The 17,706-nt window shown below is 35.2% G+C and overlaps 1 protein-coding gene across 6 annotated transcripts in view; it reads left to right on the top strand.

The window, feature by feature from the left end:
* The window catches only part of UGGT2 (UDP-glucose glycoprotein glucosyltransferase 2), a 178,962-nt gene that overhangs the window by 96,627 nt on the left and 64,629 nt on the right, over positions 1 to 17,706 (top strand). For 5 of the 6 annotated variants that reach the window (XR_012327737.1, XM_073795359.1, XM_073795360.1 and 2 more), the window contains exons 21-26: positions 1,663 to 1,869; positions 5,218 to 5,349; positions 10,706 to 10,830; positions 12,627 to 12,722; positions 16,050 to 16,199; positions 17,312 to 17,414. Coding sequence is in view for 5 of the 6 variants with exons in the window: in XM_073795359.1 (XP_073651460.1) it covers positions 1,663 to 1,869; positions 5,218 to 5,349; positions 10,706 to 10,830; positions 12,627 to 12,722; positions 16,050 to 16,199; positions 17,312 to 17,414 (813 nt within the window). In the remaining variant the exon portion in view is untranslated. The remainder of the gene's footprint in view (positions 1 to 1,662; positions 1,870 to 5,217; positions 5,350 to 10,705; positions 10,831 to 12,626; positions 12,723 to 16,049; positions 16,200 to 17,311; positions 17,415 to 17,706) is intronic. The other variant, XM_033843648.2, reaches the window with a different exon arrangement.

Here is a 17,706-nt window from a genome sequence, read left to right as displayed (position 1 = left end):
ATTTTAAAGATGTTCTCCCCAAATTGATGCATTGGTTAGGTGCAATTCCAATATGAATCTGAGCGTGTTTTATGGAAATTGTCAAGCTGATTCTCAAATTTATATAGAGATTCAAAGGACCAAGAATAACTAAGTTACTCTTCAAGAAGAGGAAGGTAGGATAATTGCTCTGCTGGGTATCAAGATCTTTCATAAAGCTATACAACTGAAAACAATTTGGATAGAAAAATAGAGCAGTGAAAGAAGAATAGAGAATCCAGAAACAGACCCATGTATATACTACACGTGCTTTATGATAGAGTTGACCTTAAAGAGCAGTAAGGGTGTCTCTTAAACTTTCTTCTTTTCACATCACACTCAGAAATCAATTCCAAATGGATAGAGATCTAAACATAGAAAGCAAAATAATAAAGGTTCTCAAAGGTAACAAAGGTTATCTTTAGGACTTGAGAGAAGAGAAAGATTTGTAAAACAGAACACAAAACCCAGTAGCAATGAAGAAGAATACCAATAAATTCAACTACATTGAAATTAGGGACTGTTTTTTGTCAGAACACACCAGCAAGAGAATAAAAGATCAAGCCACAGACTAGCAGAAGTTATCTGCATACGGGTAACCAAAAAAGCACTCAAGTCTTAGAAATGAAACCCTTATAACTCAGTACATAAAAGGCAATTATCTCCAGTGAAATACTGGCAAAAGATTCAACAGACAAATCAGAAAAGAGGCCAATGAACATGTTAAAGAATGTTTAATATCATTAGTGATGAGAAAAAGCAAATTAAACCTAATGAGATATCTTTACACATCCACCAGAATGATTTAAATTTAAAAATCTGACAATACAAAATGTTTATGAGGCTCTGGGGTAGTGGGACTTTCATATGTTGCTGGTGGGAGTAAAAATTAGTCTAACTCTCCTGAAAAACTCTTTTTAACATCTTCTAAAGTTGAAGATATGTATATTGTGTTTGTAGAGTGCCAAAGTGAAAAAAATTCAAAGGTCTAGCATCAGTAGAATGGATAAAGGAGAGTATATTCATATGGAATTCTGTATGGTACCAAAAAAAAGTAACTATAGCTACTCCAAACAGTGTTGGTGAATCTCACTATCATGTGGAATGGAAAAAGAGTACAAAAGAATATATAGTGTATGATTACATTCATATGACGTTCAAAGTAGATTAAATGTTTAACGATGAAAACATTGGTGGTAAAATATAAAGAAAAGCAAGAATATTATTACTATGAATGACAAGATAGTGGTTGTCTTTAGGAAAGTGGGAAGGTGAAGTAATTGGCAGGGGATATGAAACATGTCTGGGTTGCTGGCAGTGCTTTATTTCTTGACCTGGGCGATATTTTGTGGGTTAATTCACTGAGCTCTACAGTTTTATTTTGTGCATTTTTATGTGTGTTAGTTTACACACACACATCCAAAAAGAGGCCAAAAGAATCATGATGCAAAGAGGAGAGAATTAGTTAATAAAATGATTGTTTTTAGACTATTTCAGTGGTATACCGCATTCAATACATTCAACAGGAAGACAGTGAAAGATGTTGTATAGTAAAGTGAGCAAACTTAATTGGAAAGAAGAAAGTTCAGTTGTAAAAGGATAGGTAAGATACTGATATTTTTCACCTATAAATGTGTTTTGCAGGAAGTAAGTGTTCATGGTCGGTTGGGAGTTATTTATAATCCTACATCAAAAATAGATGAAGATAACACAGCTATTTCCAGAGGAATTCTGGCAGCTTTTCTTACACTAAAAAACAGCTTTTTGAGAAACTTTCTCAGGAAACTGGCAGAGGAAGAAACTGCTACAGCTATTTACTCTGGAGATAAAATTAAAACATTCCTTACTGAGGTCAGTAGCTATTTGTTTGAAATAATAAATAAGTATCTTGCATATTTCAAAAGTATAAGTCAGTGTGCTTAGAGATATCATGTTAAAAAATCATTAAGTATAATCAAACGGGGATAATAAACTTTCCTTTACAGTGGGAAAAGATGCATGTTACATGATACAGCTTTGCATAGAGGCACTTAACAAATCAAATTTCATATATTTCAGCTGCTACTTCATGATCCTTAAAGTTAAAGGCATTCTAGTCAGGATACGTACTTATGTGAAGCATTGGGAGTTAAAGGATTATGTGAATAATCCTCAGTTATTTCACTCAAGGGGTCCAGTACAGGGAAAATTCTAAAGACAGAAGCTGATCCTCTGGAAGAAAGATTCATTAATCCATTCAAAAAATATTTATTGATTGTCTACCAGACAATGGAGATAATACTTATGAACAAGGCAGACAGAGTCCCAGTTCTTATGGAGCTTACATTGTAATGGGAAAGACCAGGTAAGTGGTATTGGAAAGGTATAAAGAAATATAAGAAAGTAAACAGTTTGAGGGATGCTATTTTAGCTGGAGTGGTCAAGGGAAGTCATCTCTAAAGAGCTGATGTCTGAGCAGAGCTCTGAATGAAATGAGAAGTCAAGCCATGGAAAGTCTACAGACTTTCTTACAGAGAAGAATATACCAGGTTCAGAACACAGCAGGTCTAAAGGCTTGACACAGAGACAGTCTTGCCAGGTTTGAGGTATAGGCAGAAGGTCATCATGACCAAAGTAGAGTGATGGGGAGACTAGTAGGAAATGAGTTCACAAACATAATCCCAGATATCCAAGCACTCATAGGCCGTGGTAAGGAATTGAAATTTTTTCTGAGTATAATGGAAAGTCATTGAGGAATCTCGTGAGATAAATAATCTTGAAAAAGATGACTCTGGGTGCCATGTGAAGATTTGATAGTAGGTAAACAAGAGTGGAAATAGGATGAACAATTAGAATGCTATTGCAACAATCCAGGTAAGAAATAATGGTGTCTTGGAGTAGATATTGGTGGTGGACATGGTGAGATGGTATATACGTAATATCTGTTACAACTGTAGTCAGCTTGAAGAGCTGCCAGTTGTATGTGACATGTGAAAGTAATACTCAAGGATTTTGTCTTGAACAGCTAGAATTGTGGTGTCTTTTTTTTGAGATGGGGAAGTCTTGATGAAGAGAAGATTGGGATACATAGGGGATCAAGAGTTAAGTTTTGTATGTGTTAAGTTGGAGATGCCTGTTGGACATTCAAGTGGAGATGTTGAGTTGACAATTTACTTAATAAGTGTAGGAATCAATGGAGGGTACAATGTTTTGTTTTGTTTTGAGAGTCGTCAACATTATATATAATTTAAAGCTAAGAAACTGGACGAAATACCTTAGAAGTGAGTGGGGCAGGGGTTGGAGAACAGAGGGACTGAAAAAGAGCCCTGGAACATTCCAACATGTAGAGGAACGCAAGAAAAGGATGATCCAGTAGAGGGGACAAATGGAACAGCCACTGGGTTGGGAAGATAACCAGGAGAGTGTGATATCCTAGAAGCCACCTGGAGGAAGTATTTCAAGGAGGACATGATAAACTATGCCATATTTCTTGAAATTAGGCTTCATAACGGACCATTTTATTTGTTTAGGTGGTCATTGGTGGCTTTGATAAGAACAGTTTCAGTGAAGTGATAGGTATAAATGTGAACTGGATTCAAGAGAGAATAGGAAATCAGGAAACAGAGACAGCAAGTATAGGTAGCTTTTTAAAGGAATTTTCCTATGTGGGGAACCGAGAAATATTCTGTAGCTAGAATAGGGCTTGAGGTCATGGAAGGATTTCACTTATTTGTGGTATGCTGATGAAAACAGTCCATCCAGAAAATGAGAAAAGATGAAACGGAGCAGAGCAAAGTGGGAGGATAGCTCTTGCGTAGCTAAGAGGTGCTGGGACCCAGTGCACAAGCTGTAAGTATTGGCTGAAGAATGGGGTAGATTTTTTTGGTGGTAGCAAGATGAGTACTTTACTTCTGATTGATTTTGTCCTCAAAAGAAGGTCAAGTCATTAGCTAAGTATTAGAATAGGAGTAGGTGCTTTTAGAGGTTCGAGGGTAGAGGAGAAAATGTCAAATATTTTTCTAGTATTCTGCGAGTGAGAAAGTGAATTAAAAACATTATAGTAAGATTTCTGAGGGCCCACTTGAGGTTGATGACCATAAATTGAAAGTGAGATCAGTGTTGGCTGCATATTTTTCTCCAGCTGCCCTAAAGCTGTGTGGATCCAGTTGCAGAGTAAGCAGAGATGTGTTTAACCAGAGTTGAGGTTTTGCCAGGTGAATAACTGAGGGGAAGCATCCAGGGGAGGTGAGCATGGAATGTTTCTGTTATAGTAAAGGGCTCTGGGGTATAACTTGGTTAGGAGCAAAATGATAATATGGAAAGTGTGATGGACAGTAAATAAGTGGTAGGGTCAGTGGACTAAAGGGTTGAGTAATGGTTGGTCTGGTGACACTGGGATGAATGAGCTAGAAGGTCAGCAGATTGTGGTCAGAGAGGGGTTGACTGAGACAGAGGTTTTGGAAGTAAAGATCTAGAGCTACACTGTCTGATACTATAGCCACTAACTTCATGTGGCTATTTTAAACTTAAATTAAATTTAAATTCAGTTTCTCAGTCATACTAGCCACAATTCAAGCGCTCAGTACCCATCTGTGGCTGTGTGTTGGACAGCGCGGGGGAACATTTCTGACCTTGCAGGAGTACCAGGAACGTGATAGAAAGTCAGAATGTAAGGCCCTCCCTGGATCTACACCCAGGTGATTTGTATGCATATTAAAGTTTGATACACACTGAGATGGCAAAGATTACTTTTGTATTTCAGAGTTTAAATGCACTATTACTAAATTGGTTTCATGGGATTGGTATAATGGAATGAGCAGAGTATTTCTATTTTGAACAGTATTTTTTTAATTGAACAGACCAAAATGGAGGTACTGAATTCAGAATTTAATAAACATTGTATTTCATTGTTTAATGTTAAATTTTATTTAAATTGATGTTTCCTAGCATTTTACTAATCAGTAATCCACCCAAAATTCTCAAAGAATGAGTAGCAAACTGTATCTACTTGTAACAGGATTTACAGATATTGTAATTGCCTTGCCAAAGAAGGATTCTTTTTTTAAATGTGGTTTCAGAACAAAATAGTACTTTTTAAAATCACAAGTTAATATAATTTAAAATTTTATACTAATATATTAAAGTAGGCTATGTTTAAAAAATTATTTAATGTATTTACCGTTCTCTTACTGGTTTTATCATTCTTAACTTATACCTTAGGGAATGGATAAAAATGCCTTCGAGAAAAAATATAATACCATTGGAGTGAATATTTTTCGAACTCACCAGTTATTCTGTCAAGATGTACTTAAATTGCGTCCTGGAGAAATAGGTGTTGTCAGCAATGGGAAAGTAAGTAAAAAAAGCAATTGCTCACTTTTCTCAGTGACACTGTGATACGGGGGTGTCAAGCGTTTTCTGTCACAACACACCTGATGCAACACACACAGAGGACGGTGCTCATGGGCTAGACACGCCAGACAGGTCTCAGCGTAAATAAAATGGCCACTGAGATGTCCAGTTCATGGCACAGTACCTGTTTCTTCACCCCTCCCTCCCATTGGTGATAGCATCGAATGCGGCTAAGGATGTTTTGGGGGATAGCTTTTATAATATAAATATTAGAACAATTTTGTATACATTACAACATTGTGATCGAGCACTGTTGTAAGTAGGTGCAAAAAGTACATTCTGACATCTTTTTCTTCTTGTAGCTTTTTTCTACAATTGATTATGTTAACTAACAATACTGCAAATTTTGAACTATAAAGTAGTATTTATTAATATCATCTTTTAAAATCTATAGTAAAAATCACTCTTACTCCCACCATCCTAATAAAATTTATTATTAATAGTTATTGTTTTACCATCTAACCCTTTTTTCTACTCTACATAGCCATGTCTGTCTTTTTAAATACATAATTGTAATGCTATTATATATATATAATTTTATATCATACTTTTTTCTCTTAGTATATCATAAATGTATATATGATTAATTAGGGAGTTTTAATAGGTATATACAAAATTAGTGGACGATAGCTACTTATTAATATTTTTTAGTATGATAGTCTGGTTTTCTTTCTCAGGAATGGTTTAAGTTTTTAAAAATTGAATCTGGTGCTTAGGTATATTTAGAAATCAGCTAATGCAGTGTGTTTGACATTATCTCTGCTTGAAGTGTCAAATTACGTATCCCTAAATCCTCTTCAAAGCTGTAGTGTCTTCTCTGTTTTCTACATCTTTATGAGCTCTATTCACCTGCGTGCTTCATTCCTGTGTCATCATTCCCTTAAAGTTATGCTTATTTATTCCTTCTTATCTGAATCTATAAATAATAGAAATTGGAGAATAGTGAGGGACTCATATCCACAAGCATCCACAAATCACATATTTCCGCTTCAGTGTAACTGTTCTTGAGCTAATTGTGTTAGCTCCTAAAAATAGTTAGACGCGGGTTCATCTGTGTACAGTGCTGTTTTACAATTGGTGACAACAGTTGCCATTTATTATTACAGTAATATAAAATATTAGTGAATTTTGATAATGAGCTATGTAAAAGCCCAAAAATGGCATTGCTTTTTTTTTTCAACAGTTGCTTTGGGAAGAAATCTAACTTTTTAGAACAGTTTTAAAGTATATGGCTACCTTCGGCTCTGTCAGGCATTTTAAGAGATAAAAAGAAAAAAATTACAGCCTGCTGTATCTGTTACGTTGCCTTTTGGTTATGTTGATACATTACGGAAAAGCTACCCTATGTTTTCTTTTGTCATTGTTTAATATAATTCAGATATTGTTATCAATATTAGTGATAACAAATATAGTTATGTTCAACTTATTTCTCTTAGAACTGTTTTCTTCTCACTGCCCTTGAAATTGACAAAAGCATTTAGATGTAATTTTGCATCCGCCATGAACCAAACATTCTTCTAGAATCTGAGAGTGTAGTAGTGAACAAACATGTTTCTGTGGTGTTTACACTTTGGTGGGCAGGGACCAAAAAAAAATAGTGTCCTTACTGATAAAGTGTTATTTGGACAGAGAACCAGAGGAGGTGAGGGAGCGAGCCATGTTGCATATCTGGAAGGGGAACGTTCTAGGTAGAGGGAACAGTGAGTACAAAGGTCCTGAGATGAGCTCACATCTGTGTGTTCTAGGAACAGCAGATATGAAAAGAACAGGAGAGAGGTACCTGGAGGCCAGATCAGGTAGGGTTTTACTCTGAATGAGTTGAGAAGCCAATGGTCCTGGGCGGGGGATTGACATGAACTGACGTTTCATTTGGATCGCTAGTGGCTGTTACATCAAGGATAGACTGTAGGTGTTAGGAAACCAGTTAGGAGCTATTACAGTAGTCCTAGTGAGATGTGATGGTGGCCTGGACCAGAATGGCTCTAGTGGAAGTAGGGAGAAGTAGAGGTGAGATGTATTTTGGAGGATGACCAGGAATTGCTGACAGATTTACAGTGGGATGTAAGAGAACTACGTGACTGGTAGAATTGAGCTGCCGCTGTTTTAAGGAAAGGAAGACTGCAGGAGGAGTGGGCTTGTTCAGAAGGAGTGGAAAGGGCAGATAGAGAATTCAGTTCTGGACGTATTAAGAGTTCAGTGTTCAGTTCTGGACCTCTGAGTAGACTGGTTGAGATGACAGCTGAACGTATGAGTTAAATTCGGGGAGAGGTTGGGGCTAGAGATAGATATTAAGTCAGATGACATTGACTTTTTGTGTCGACTAATGGAAAATTGTAATTTTGATTATCCTTTTATTTGTAGGACTGTGGTTTGAATACAAAAGTATGATATATTTGAAAATAAGTACTATGGTTTATGAACTATAATGTAATATTATACTGTGTCTCAGAGCAATGCTATGAAACACAATAATCATAACAATTGTAACAGATAGTTATAATTCTGAACCAGATAGTTTAATGATTAAAATAATTCTGACATTTTAGAATCAATCTTCATTTTGAACCTGTCCAAATATTTACGTTAGAATTGAAACATATTCAAAGTTAAAATTGTTCATAAATGATCAAACTGGGGTGTAATGATGATCTCATACTTTCTTACCGCCATGCTAAAGAATTAAAAATCTATATATTTTAAGATTAAACAAAACCCTAAATAATGCTATTGCTATAATTATATTTATTTTTATCATGTTACATATTTACAAATTGATGAAAGACATGGTGTGGCAGAGAGAAGGGAAACAAACAAGGCCTTTTTGTTTTAGCTAGGCGAATCTGGCTTCAAATTCTGGTTGCACCATTAATTGTATAACCTTTGCAAGACTTGGTTTCCTCATTTGCACAATGGAAAAGGTAATAGTCTGTTTTAAAGTTGCCAGAGAGATTAAATATACTTTTACACATAAAACACATAGAACAGCCCCAGACACAGAGTAAATTTTCAGTAAATATTAACTTCTGTTTTCTCTTTAAATATTTGAAGGCTATCATGGGAAATATGGGTACATTTATAGATTTGATTTGCATTGTATTCATTGAGAGTCAGTATAGAATCAAGCCCAGTTGATCCAACTTCCACGAGGGGGGAGAGATTTTTAGCTCAGTATGTGGAAGAACATTCTAACAGAGTTTTCTAAAATTGTAATGATCTGTCAAATGAGGTAATGCATTTCTGTTATAGCAGTTATTCTGTATAACTGAAAAATCACATTTCCAAAACGTTGTAAAGATTTAAGCTCCAGATAGGTTTTATTGTACTATTACGTGATTTTCAAATTTAATGTTCCATTTCCCAGTTTGGCCATTATGTGATTTTATACTATTTAAGTTGCTTTATTCCACAAACATCATATTCATCTTTAAGTAGAAGAACTAAGACACAGAAGAACCAAGTTTCTGCTAGCTGTTTGACACTGAACTTACATAGGTGCAATAGAGCCGGTTTTCTGGTGAATTTAATCAGTAAAGATACCCAATCTTGTTCATCCCTTAGGAAAATTATTTGAGATTTTAGTTTCTTATTCTAAGTTATTAACAAAACTACTCAAGTCACTAGAAGTGGTATAGATAAAATTCAGCTCTTTTCCAGGTCTCTCCTATTCACAGTCAAAAAAATACAGCATTAAAAGTGCTTTGGGGCTTCCCTGGTGGCGCAGTGGTTGAGAGTCTGCCTATCGATGCAGGGGACACGGGTTCGTGCCCTGGTCCGGGAAGATCCCACATGCCGCGGGGTGGCTGTGCCCGTGAGCCATGGCCGCTGAGCCTGTGCGTCCGGAGCCTGTGCTCCGCAACGGGAGAGGCCACAACAGTGAGAGGCCCGCGTACCGCAAAAAAAAAAAAAAAGTGCTTTGAAAGTTACCTTAAAAATGATAGCAGATCTTAAGGAAATGAAATGTTTATATGTGTACTTTTAGTATTACAGTGCCCATTTTTTGTACTTTTAAGAGCCCAGGTTTTATGTTTAAAGTGAACATGGTATTTATTTAGCTGGATGCCAACATTCCAACTAATATCACCTTTGATGTGAGCAAATGAGAAAAGATTCAAGAACTATACTTCATTAATTTTTAGAAAATATTAATTGCAGAAGCGTATGAAGGGGAAGTAAGAAAATGCACTGCAGGGCTTCCCTGGTGGCCCAGTGGTTAAGAATCCGCCTGCCAATGCAGGGACATGGGTTCAAGCCCTGGTCCGGGGAGATCCCACATGCTGCAGAGCAACTAAGCCCGTGCGCCACAGCTACTGAGCCTGCACTCTAGAGGCTGCAAGCCACAACTACTGAGCCCGCATGCTATAGCTACTGAAGCCCGCGCGCCTAAAGACCGCAATGAAGAATAGCCAGCCCCCGCTCGCTGCAGCTAGAGAAAGCCTGCGTGCAGCTACGAAGACCCAACACAGCCAAAAATAAATTAATTAATTAATTTAAGAAAATCCACTGCAACCATTTCATTCTGGTTGACATGTTTTCTAGTTGTTTGTCGTTAAGTCTAATTGTTTAGTGCATAAGACTATGTCAGGGCTCACCTTCTACATCAGGCTTATGTTAATAATTTTATGATGATGCACGTATTAGCTTTTCCAGAAAATGATAACGGTAGCAGAGTTGGGGTGGTTGTGGTGGGATAGCCATCCTGAGAAGTTCAGGTATCTGGGAATTTTACAGCTTCCTCGCTCTGTGGTTACTGGTTTAAAGCTAACCTACAAGACCTTGCTGTGCTCCAGACAGTTTATACAGCATCAGTTAGATGAAGATTGGTTGGTATTATTAAGTAATTATGGGATTTGTTTCTTGGTTTTTGCTCTTTTATGCCTTGTTTATATATTAATTCATATCTGCATAGTGTAGACTACAATTTACAGATTAAATAGGAAAATACTGAAATTAAAAGACTTATGGAATATAGACAGTTGCTTTGATAACTTACTTTAGAATGAAAAGCTTTAGGTTTTTGGAAGCATTATGTCTCAAAGTAAAACTTTCAAATGGAAATAATTTGCTGATTTTTTTGCCACATTGATTTTGGTATTGATGCAAATGTTATTTATAATATCAAAGTGAGGAAATAGTTTTCTCTTGTTTCCCAGGGGACTTAGTAAATGGTGGGATTAATAGCCACCATCTGTTTAATCTCTAATCAATATTTGCTTCAAGAAATATCTATTTGATAAGAAAATACTTGTCCCAAATTGGTATCTTATAGAAGATATACAATAATATAACTGCTTTTAAGTTCTTAGGACCTTTAGATGAAGATTTCTGTGCAGAAGATTTTTACTTGTTGGAAAAGATAACATTGACTAATTTAGTAGAGAAAATTGAAGACATTGTTGAAAATACAGAAGTCAACTCAAAGAAGTAAGTATTTAAAATTGTAAGAGCAATTCATTTTAGAGTTTGGTATTTTGTATCCGATTTTTTCTTTTTAAGATTAGAAAATGTTTCAAATACACACAGAAGATATAATAAAAGACATGTAGAGAATATAAAAAAACAGCGGATGATAACCATTTGCTTACCACTACCAAACTGTAGATGTTAATATTTCGTTTTATTTGTCTTGATTGTCCCATTCTCCTCCCTTCCTAAGAGGTAACCATTTTCTCAAATGTTGTGTGCATGATTCCCATATATGTGCTTATACTTTTGCTTCATATGTAAATATCTATTATTAGTGTTTGTGTTAAAGTCTTGACTTTTTTAGAGATATGGTATTACACATAGGCTCCTTTTGCAGTCTGCCTCCATAAGAGCTTTATCCATGTTCATGTATATAGAGCGAGCTTATTCATTTCAGTTTCTTTTTAGTATTTCATTTTGTGAATATACTGCAGTTCATTTATATACTCCGTTACTGAAGTACAGTTAACTTGGCTTTAGTTTTTTACTATCATGTGAATGCTATCATGAACCTGGTTTACATGTGTCCTTGTACAATGTGTGAGTTTCTCTAGAGTAGACGAGTGTTGTTATTGGGCTGTAGGATAGATGTACCTTCGGCTTTACCAGATGTTGCTAAATTCTATCCTTCAAAGGAGTTGCAACAATTAACACTGCCACCAGAAATGTATAAATGTTCGTTTCCCCAAGTCGTCACCAATACTTGGTGTTACGCAACCTGTTAATTTTTCCTATCTGATGGATGTGAAATTGCATCTTGTTTTAATTTGCACTTCCTTGACTTCTAGTAAAGTTGAGTATCTTTTCATATGATTGTTTTAATTTATGTTTGCTCTTCCTCCAACGTACCTACAATTTTATGTATTAGAGAGTGTGTGGCCAATAAATAAATACCTTAAGAAAGTTTACGAGTAGATTATGGTTTGGATTAACCCATTTATTTTATGTTTATTAAGTGGCCATTAAATGTAATGCTCTGTAAAGATATGGTAGGTATTACGAATAAAAATAATATACAGTGTACAGGACCTGTTGTCCAGCAAAACATGTTATAGTAGAGAGATGCTGACAGTACTGACAAGGTTCTCAACCACTCTGACTCTAAATTTCTTTGTTTATAAAATGGAGATGCCTATCTTTTCTCTCTTTGTTTCTTTCTTTCTTTCTTTTTTTTTTTTTTTGGTGGAGGGGAACATTTCTTAAAGTTCAGCTAACATTTTCTGTTCCAGCGTATCATTGAACATATACATTTTCTCTATTATGGATTTTTTAATTTGGTTATATTTGATCCAGGTATTTATTTTGTACAATTTTAGTTTTCAAATGAATTTGAAACCAAAGAAATCTGGGCTTCTCAACTATATTAAAAGTTCTTTGAAAGTAGTTATTCTATCATTGAATTTTTGTTCTTCCTGCTCTTCTTTCTTTCCTACATGGGTCCCAGTGCTTGGATATATAACCAGCACTCAGCAAATATTGACTTGAATTAAATGATTCTCCATATTCTTATAGACACTATTAGGAACACTTATGTGTTTAAATATCATATCAATGATAAGAAAAAATAGGATGACTTTAAAAGCAGCAGTCATTTTACTTTGACAAATTATACAAGTTTGGAAGAAAGGTCATTTATATACAGTTTGTCTATTGGAGATATTTTACATTAAATTCCCCTTTCTTGAGACATTAATTGTGACATAAAATATGGACCTTTCTTTCCCCCCCAAAACTCATTTATCTTGTTTCTCCAGCCTGAGTGACCTTGTTATGAAAATCGATGCCCTTCTTTCCTCTTTACCTAAACATGCATCTCGGCATGATGTCACATTTCTTGAGGAGAATCACAGGTAAGATGTATTAGTGCTGTTTTTCTCCTGACACTGCATCTTATACTGAATTATGGTTACCATATGTATCACAATATAGCAAAAGTTAAAGTAGAATTAAAAGTTGTTAGAGAATAAATGTATTCGACAAGATAGGGAAAAGAAATTTTAGTTAATTATATTCTAGTAAATAAATGACATATATATATATATATATATACACACACACAGATATATATATAGGATATGAAGTTTCAAGTAAGTTAAATCTAGTATGATTTGTCTTATTCTCATCTTTCTTCCACATTCAAGATCATTTGGAATTTTTGCAGTATAATCTTTATAAATAATAATATCTTTATATTCTCAATGTATAAAAGGCTCAGTTACTGAAGAATTCTGTTTAATAAAGTGTAGACATGTACAACAGAATATCCCAAACTGTGTTTTATGGAACATTACTCTGAAATGTTGACAGATATCTTCTGAGGGAAAAACTGTAGTCAAGTAAATTTAGAGAATACTGAACCTTTTGGGGTGGAGGAGTGAGATTTTCAGTGTGCCTCAACATATTGACGATTATGAGGTGTGGTGTGGCTAAAAGAAAACAAAAGAAAAGTTCATTTTTGGTAAACTCAACAGTTGGGTAACTTATTCATGGAACACTTTTTTTGTTAAAAATTTATTATTTCATAAAAATTAGGTTTCCAAAAAGAGCCATCAGAGAAATAGTGTTTTAGAATAATAAACTAGTTTATAATTTTACTGTATAATACTTCCCCTCTAAGATATTTGAAATAAAATTCATCAAGTTCTATCTACATACGTAAAATAATCTGAGTCCCCAGCAGGAACTTTTTTTTTTTTTAATTTAAAAATTAAGGACCACTTAGAATGGGAAAAAATAATCAGTTAGACATTATGTAACTAAACTATAGACATGTTTTATTTTCTTTTTCTAATCACTGCTCTTATAAAGCTAAAATGAGACAAATTACTTTATCGTAAACTTAAAATGGCTGACACTTCCTTCTAAGTTTTCTGATTTTATGGGAGATGCGATCTTGCATTGCTTCTGTTTACTGTATTACAAGATAACACGTTCTTTGGCTGTAGAAGGTCTATCTTTTGAGGTGTCTTCACACATGTATAGTAGTATCATTCTTAGGAAAAATTACTTTCTAAAGAGAAATTATCTAGCACTATTGGGAATGAAATTTTTATTTTTTTCAGATAACTGAGATTCAATACTTTTAAAGTATTTTAAACACATTTAGTGGAATTCTTTTTGCAAACGTCTTTGATTTCTTAAATACCATATGCTGAAATAATTTAACACAAATTATTCACAACTATCATTGCAAACATTAATCACTATACTGTTACACGGTTATGTTATATTTAGGAATTTTGATATGTTTGGAAATGTTTATTCCCACATTAAATGTCTGAAACATTTGATCTTTCATAGGTTATTGTTGTTGTAGTCTCTGCTTTCTTTCTTTAGCTCTCACATCAATCAATGTGTCCTGCTGCTTTTAAGCCTTCTTTTATGTGGAAGGATATGATGTGACTTTGTGACAGTGGTTTACAATTCTCCAGTTCTTTTCTATTTATTTCTGGGGCATTGTTACAAATATTTATAAGTGGATATGTAGTATATGTGTATTGGTATGCATCTATGTTTATACAATAATACTCATCTAATGCCTGACATTTTTTAAGGCAAAGTCAGTAATCTTCCACTTTTCTGAGTTCATGTGTATAATTTAGGTATCTAACTTTTCCTTCTGTGTGTTTACACACGTTGGCACGATCTATTCATCCACATCAACGTTGGTTGTATGGCATAGCGTGAGCTTTCTTGTCAAAAAAAAAAAAAAAAAGAACAGCTTTTTGATCCCAGTCTACCACTTACCTAGCTATGTGACCTCTCTTAGCCTCAGTTTCTTAGTCTATAAAATATAGATGATGATCCCTACCCTTCAGGGGTTTTATGAGATTCAGGCCTACTGTCTCAAGTATAGTAGATCTTTATTTAATGCGTTGTAGCTATGTGTATTTGTTACACAAATAACGAGGTGCTTCTCCCAACTTGGAAATAAGAGAACTAAGATTGAACCTGAAAGTTAAGCCATAAAATCAACTCGTATTAATCAGGGGAGAAATGTGAATACTTACCTTAAATGTAGGATCCATGTCAGCAAGACTTAATGATAATCTGATTGAAGGTCTTAATTTATTGAAGAAACAATGACTTTGTTGGATTTCGTTTGTGTTGGAAGCCTAGAAAAAGAGAGAAGCACATTAGCAATGCTGGGCTGTGTAGTCTGGGTCAGTCAGAGCAGTAGAATCACTGTTGCACACACACATGCGTGTGTGGTATATATGTATGCATATGTATATTGGGAAGTGTATAGATAAGAATTTATGTACGTATGTATGCGTGAATGAATGAATTGTTATAGGATTTGACGTTACACAATTGTGGGAGCTGGTTAAGTAGTCTCTGTAAGGCTGTTGACTTTTGATACTGGAACTTTAAGTTCACATGGCAGGCAATTAGGAAGAGAGGTAACTGTCAAGAGGGGAGAGAGCAAGGGAGAGTTGTCAAGAGCAAGCTGGAATCCCACAGGTGTGGACTGAAACCTGTGTCAGTTCTTGTTGCCTCTGACCTTCGTGCATAGCAGGTGTCCTGCAGAAGATGGGAGCCCTGTCACAGTGCTAAACACACATACGTGCCCTAGGAGTCAGAGAATAGGAGGAGGATCTTGGAGAAGGTCGAACCAGTGGGGGCCTCATGCCAACGACGTTGAGTCAGCAGATCAGTAACAAAGTGTGTGAGCTAGAGGATGGCTGCCGCCCCCTCCTGCCCTCCAGATATCCTGAGAATCTCTCTTCTGGCCCACCCACCAGAAACGTGAAGGAAAGGGAATTCTGGAAAATGTCCTTCAGCCTAACCAACACACATACTACACAGGTGATAGGAACTATGGGATTCTGATTCACAGAACCTCACAGAATTGGTAGTAGTCTGGGGGAAAAAACTTAAAGTAGCTGTCAACAGATGCCTACTTTAGCCATAGTAATGTCTCATGAAGCATATAGAAAACAACCACTTTTGACTAGTGCTACAAGTATGACAGTAATTTGTAAAATTTTCACCAAGGAAACTAAAGGAATTAACCATTGTAGATAGTCTCTTTAATTTAAAACATCCGATTTGTAGCCCTAGTTTCTAGCAGCAATTATCTACCAGGATTTGTTGTCTGATTCTGACACTCCTGTTTAAACATTATTAACTCTTTATCAACTGCATATAAAATAAAGTGTCTTTCATCTCTCTAGGTCAGAAGACCCATATTTGAAGGGAATTTTAATTAGCTTTTATTTGATTGCTGAGAAGTTATTTCACTGCAGAAGTCTAGATATTTATAGTCTTCTTGTACCAAAGAAGACCAAGATCCCTGTAGTCTCACAGGGGTACAGTTTGATTTGGTAAAATCTTTTTACCTTTGTAATATGTAAGATATTTAATTTATACATCTCCAGAAAAACTGATTTCCTATGTTATTGTAGTGTTAAAACAGTAATCAATTGGACTGTTCTGTACTTTTAATTAAATACATCCTTTAAACTTTTCATTAAATGAAATATAGAATGGATTATCTCCTACTGGCCTTTTCTGTACTTTTAATGATCTTCCCAGCATTTTCCTTAAAAAGATTAGTCCGTCTTCTAACTTAGATCAGTGAAATTCAAAAACGGAAAGGTCAGAGGGGAGGAGGTGTGGAGAGGATGACTTAGGTCAAAATAATATGAAAAATTTGGGTGTTTTTCCCCTGAGCTTTCCTGTTATAATATGTTGGGTTTTTAAAACTAGTAAGTTTAATAGAAGTACTGAATAGTTAATTCTGTCATTCTCAAATCTGAGAAAATATATTTAACACAGAAGCATCTTTGTTTTATTTATTTATTTATTTATTTTATTTATTTATTTTTGGCTGTTTTGGGTCTTCGTTTCTGTGTGAGGGCTTTCTCTAATTGCAGCGAGAGGGGGCCACTCTTCATCGCGGTGCGCGGGCCTCTCACTATCGCAGCCTCTCTTGTTGCGGAGCACAGGCTCCAGATGCGCAGGCTCAGTAGTTGTGGCTCACGGGCCCAGTTGCTGCGCGGCATGTGGGATCTTCCCAGACCAGGAATCAAAGCCATGTCCCCTGCATTGGCAGGCAGATTCTCAACCGCTGTGACACCAGGGAAGCCCCTGTTTTATTTTTTTACGTTGTATGATCCATGAGAATTTGGGGGGCTTAAAATTATAAAGTTTTTTCACTATAATAGTATTGTTCTTTGAAGAGTTTTTAAAAAATCATTTGTCCATAATTTCTTACTTTCATTTTCTCTAATTCTTTGCAGTTTTCTAATTTAGTGAACGCAAACATTAAACTTTTAAATTTGCATTTTCTTCTGTGAAATAACCAGGATTTAATTTAATTTAATTTAATCCAGTGAAAAAGAAAGAAATTTATAAGAATGTATGTCGCTAAGATTAGTTAGGCAATTGAATAAACTTAACTGATCATTGTTCATCTTATTTTCTATTTTTCTAGCATTATAAAGATAAATTCTCAGCAGAATGATATGTCCTTTGATGTCATTGCTATTGTTGATCCATTGACAAGAGAGGCACAGAAGATGGCACAGTTATTGATTGTAAGATATCATATTTTATTAAATATTATGTATATTTATTATATGATATATACTACTTTTATTTTGAAATTTATAATCTTTTCAGGTCTGTTTTCAAGTATAATCAAATGTCTGCTCTTGATTCTTTCATACAGCGTTCTAAATAGATTGTCATATTTCAGTGTAGAAAATGAAATGATAGAGGTATGCCTATGGTGTTATGGCAGTACCAGGTTAGGTGTTAATGTGGATGTAATTGCTGTCCCCATCGCCCCCAAAATTCATATGTTAAAGCCCTATCCCCAATGCGACT

The sequence above is a fragment of the Tursiops truncatus genome, chromosome 18, assembly GCF_011762595.2.
Source record: "Tursiops truncatus isolate mTurTru1 chromosome 18, mTurTru1.mat.Y, whole genome shotgun sequence".
Lineage (NCBI taxonomy): Eukaryota > Metazoa > Chordata > Mammalia > Artiodactyla > Delphinidae > Tursiops > Tursiops truncatus.
Note: the sequence above shows the minus strand (reverse complement) of the source record. Positions and strands in the feature narration are given on the sequence as shown.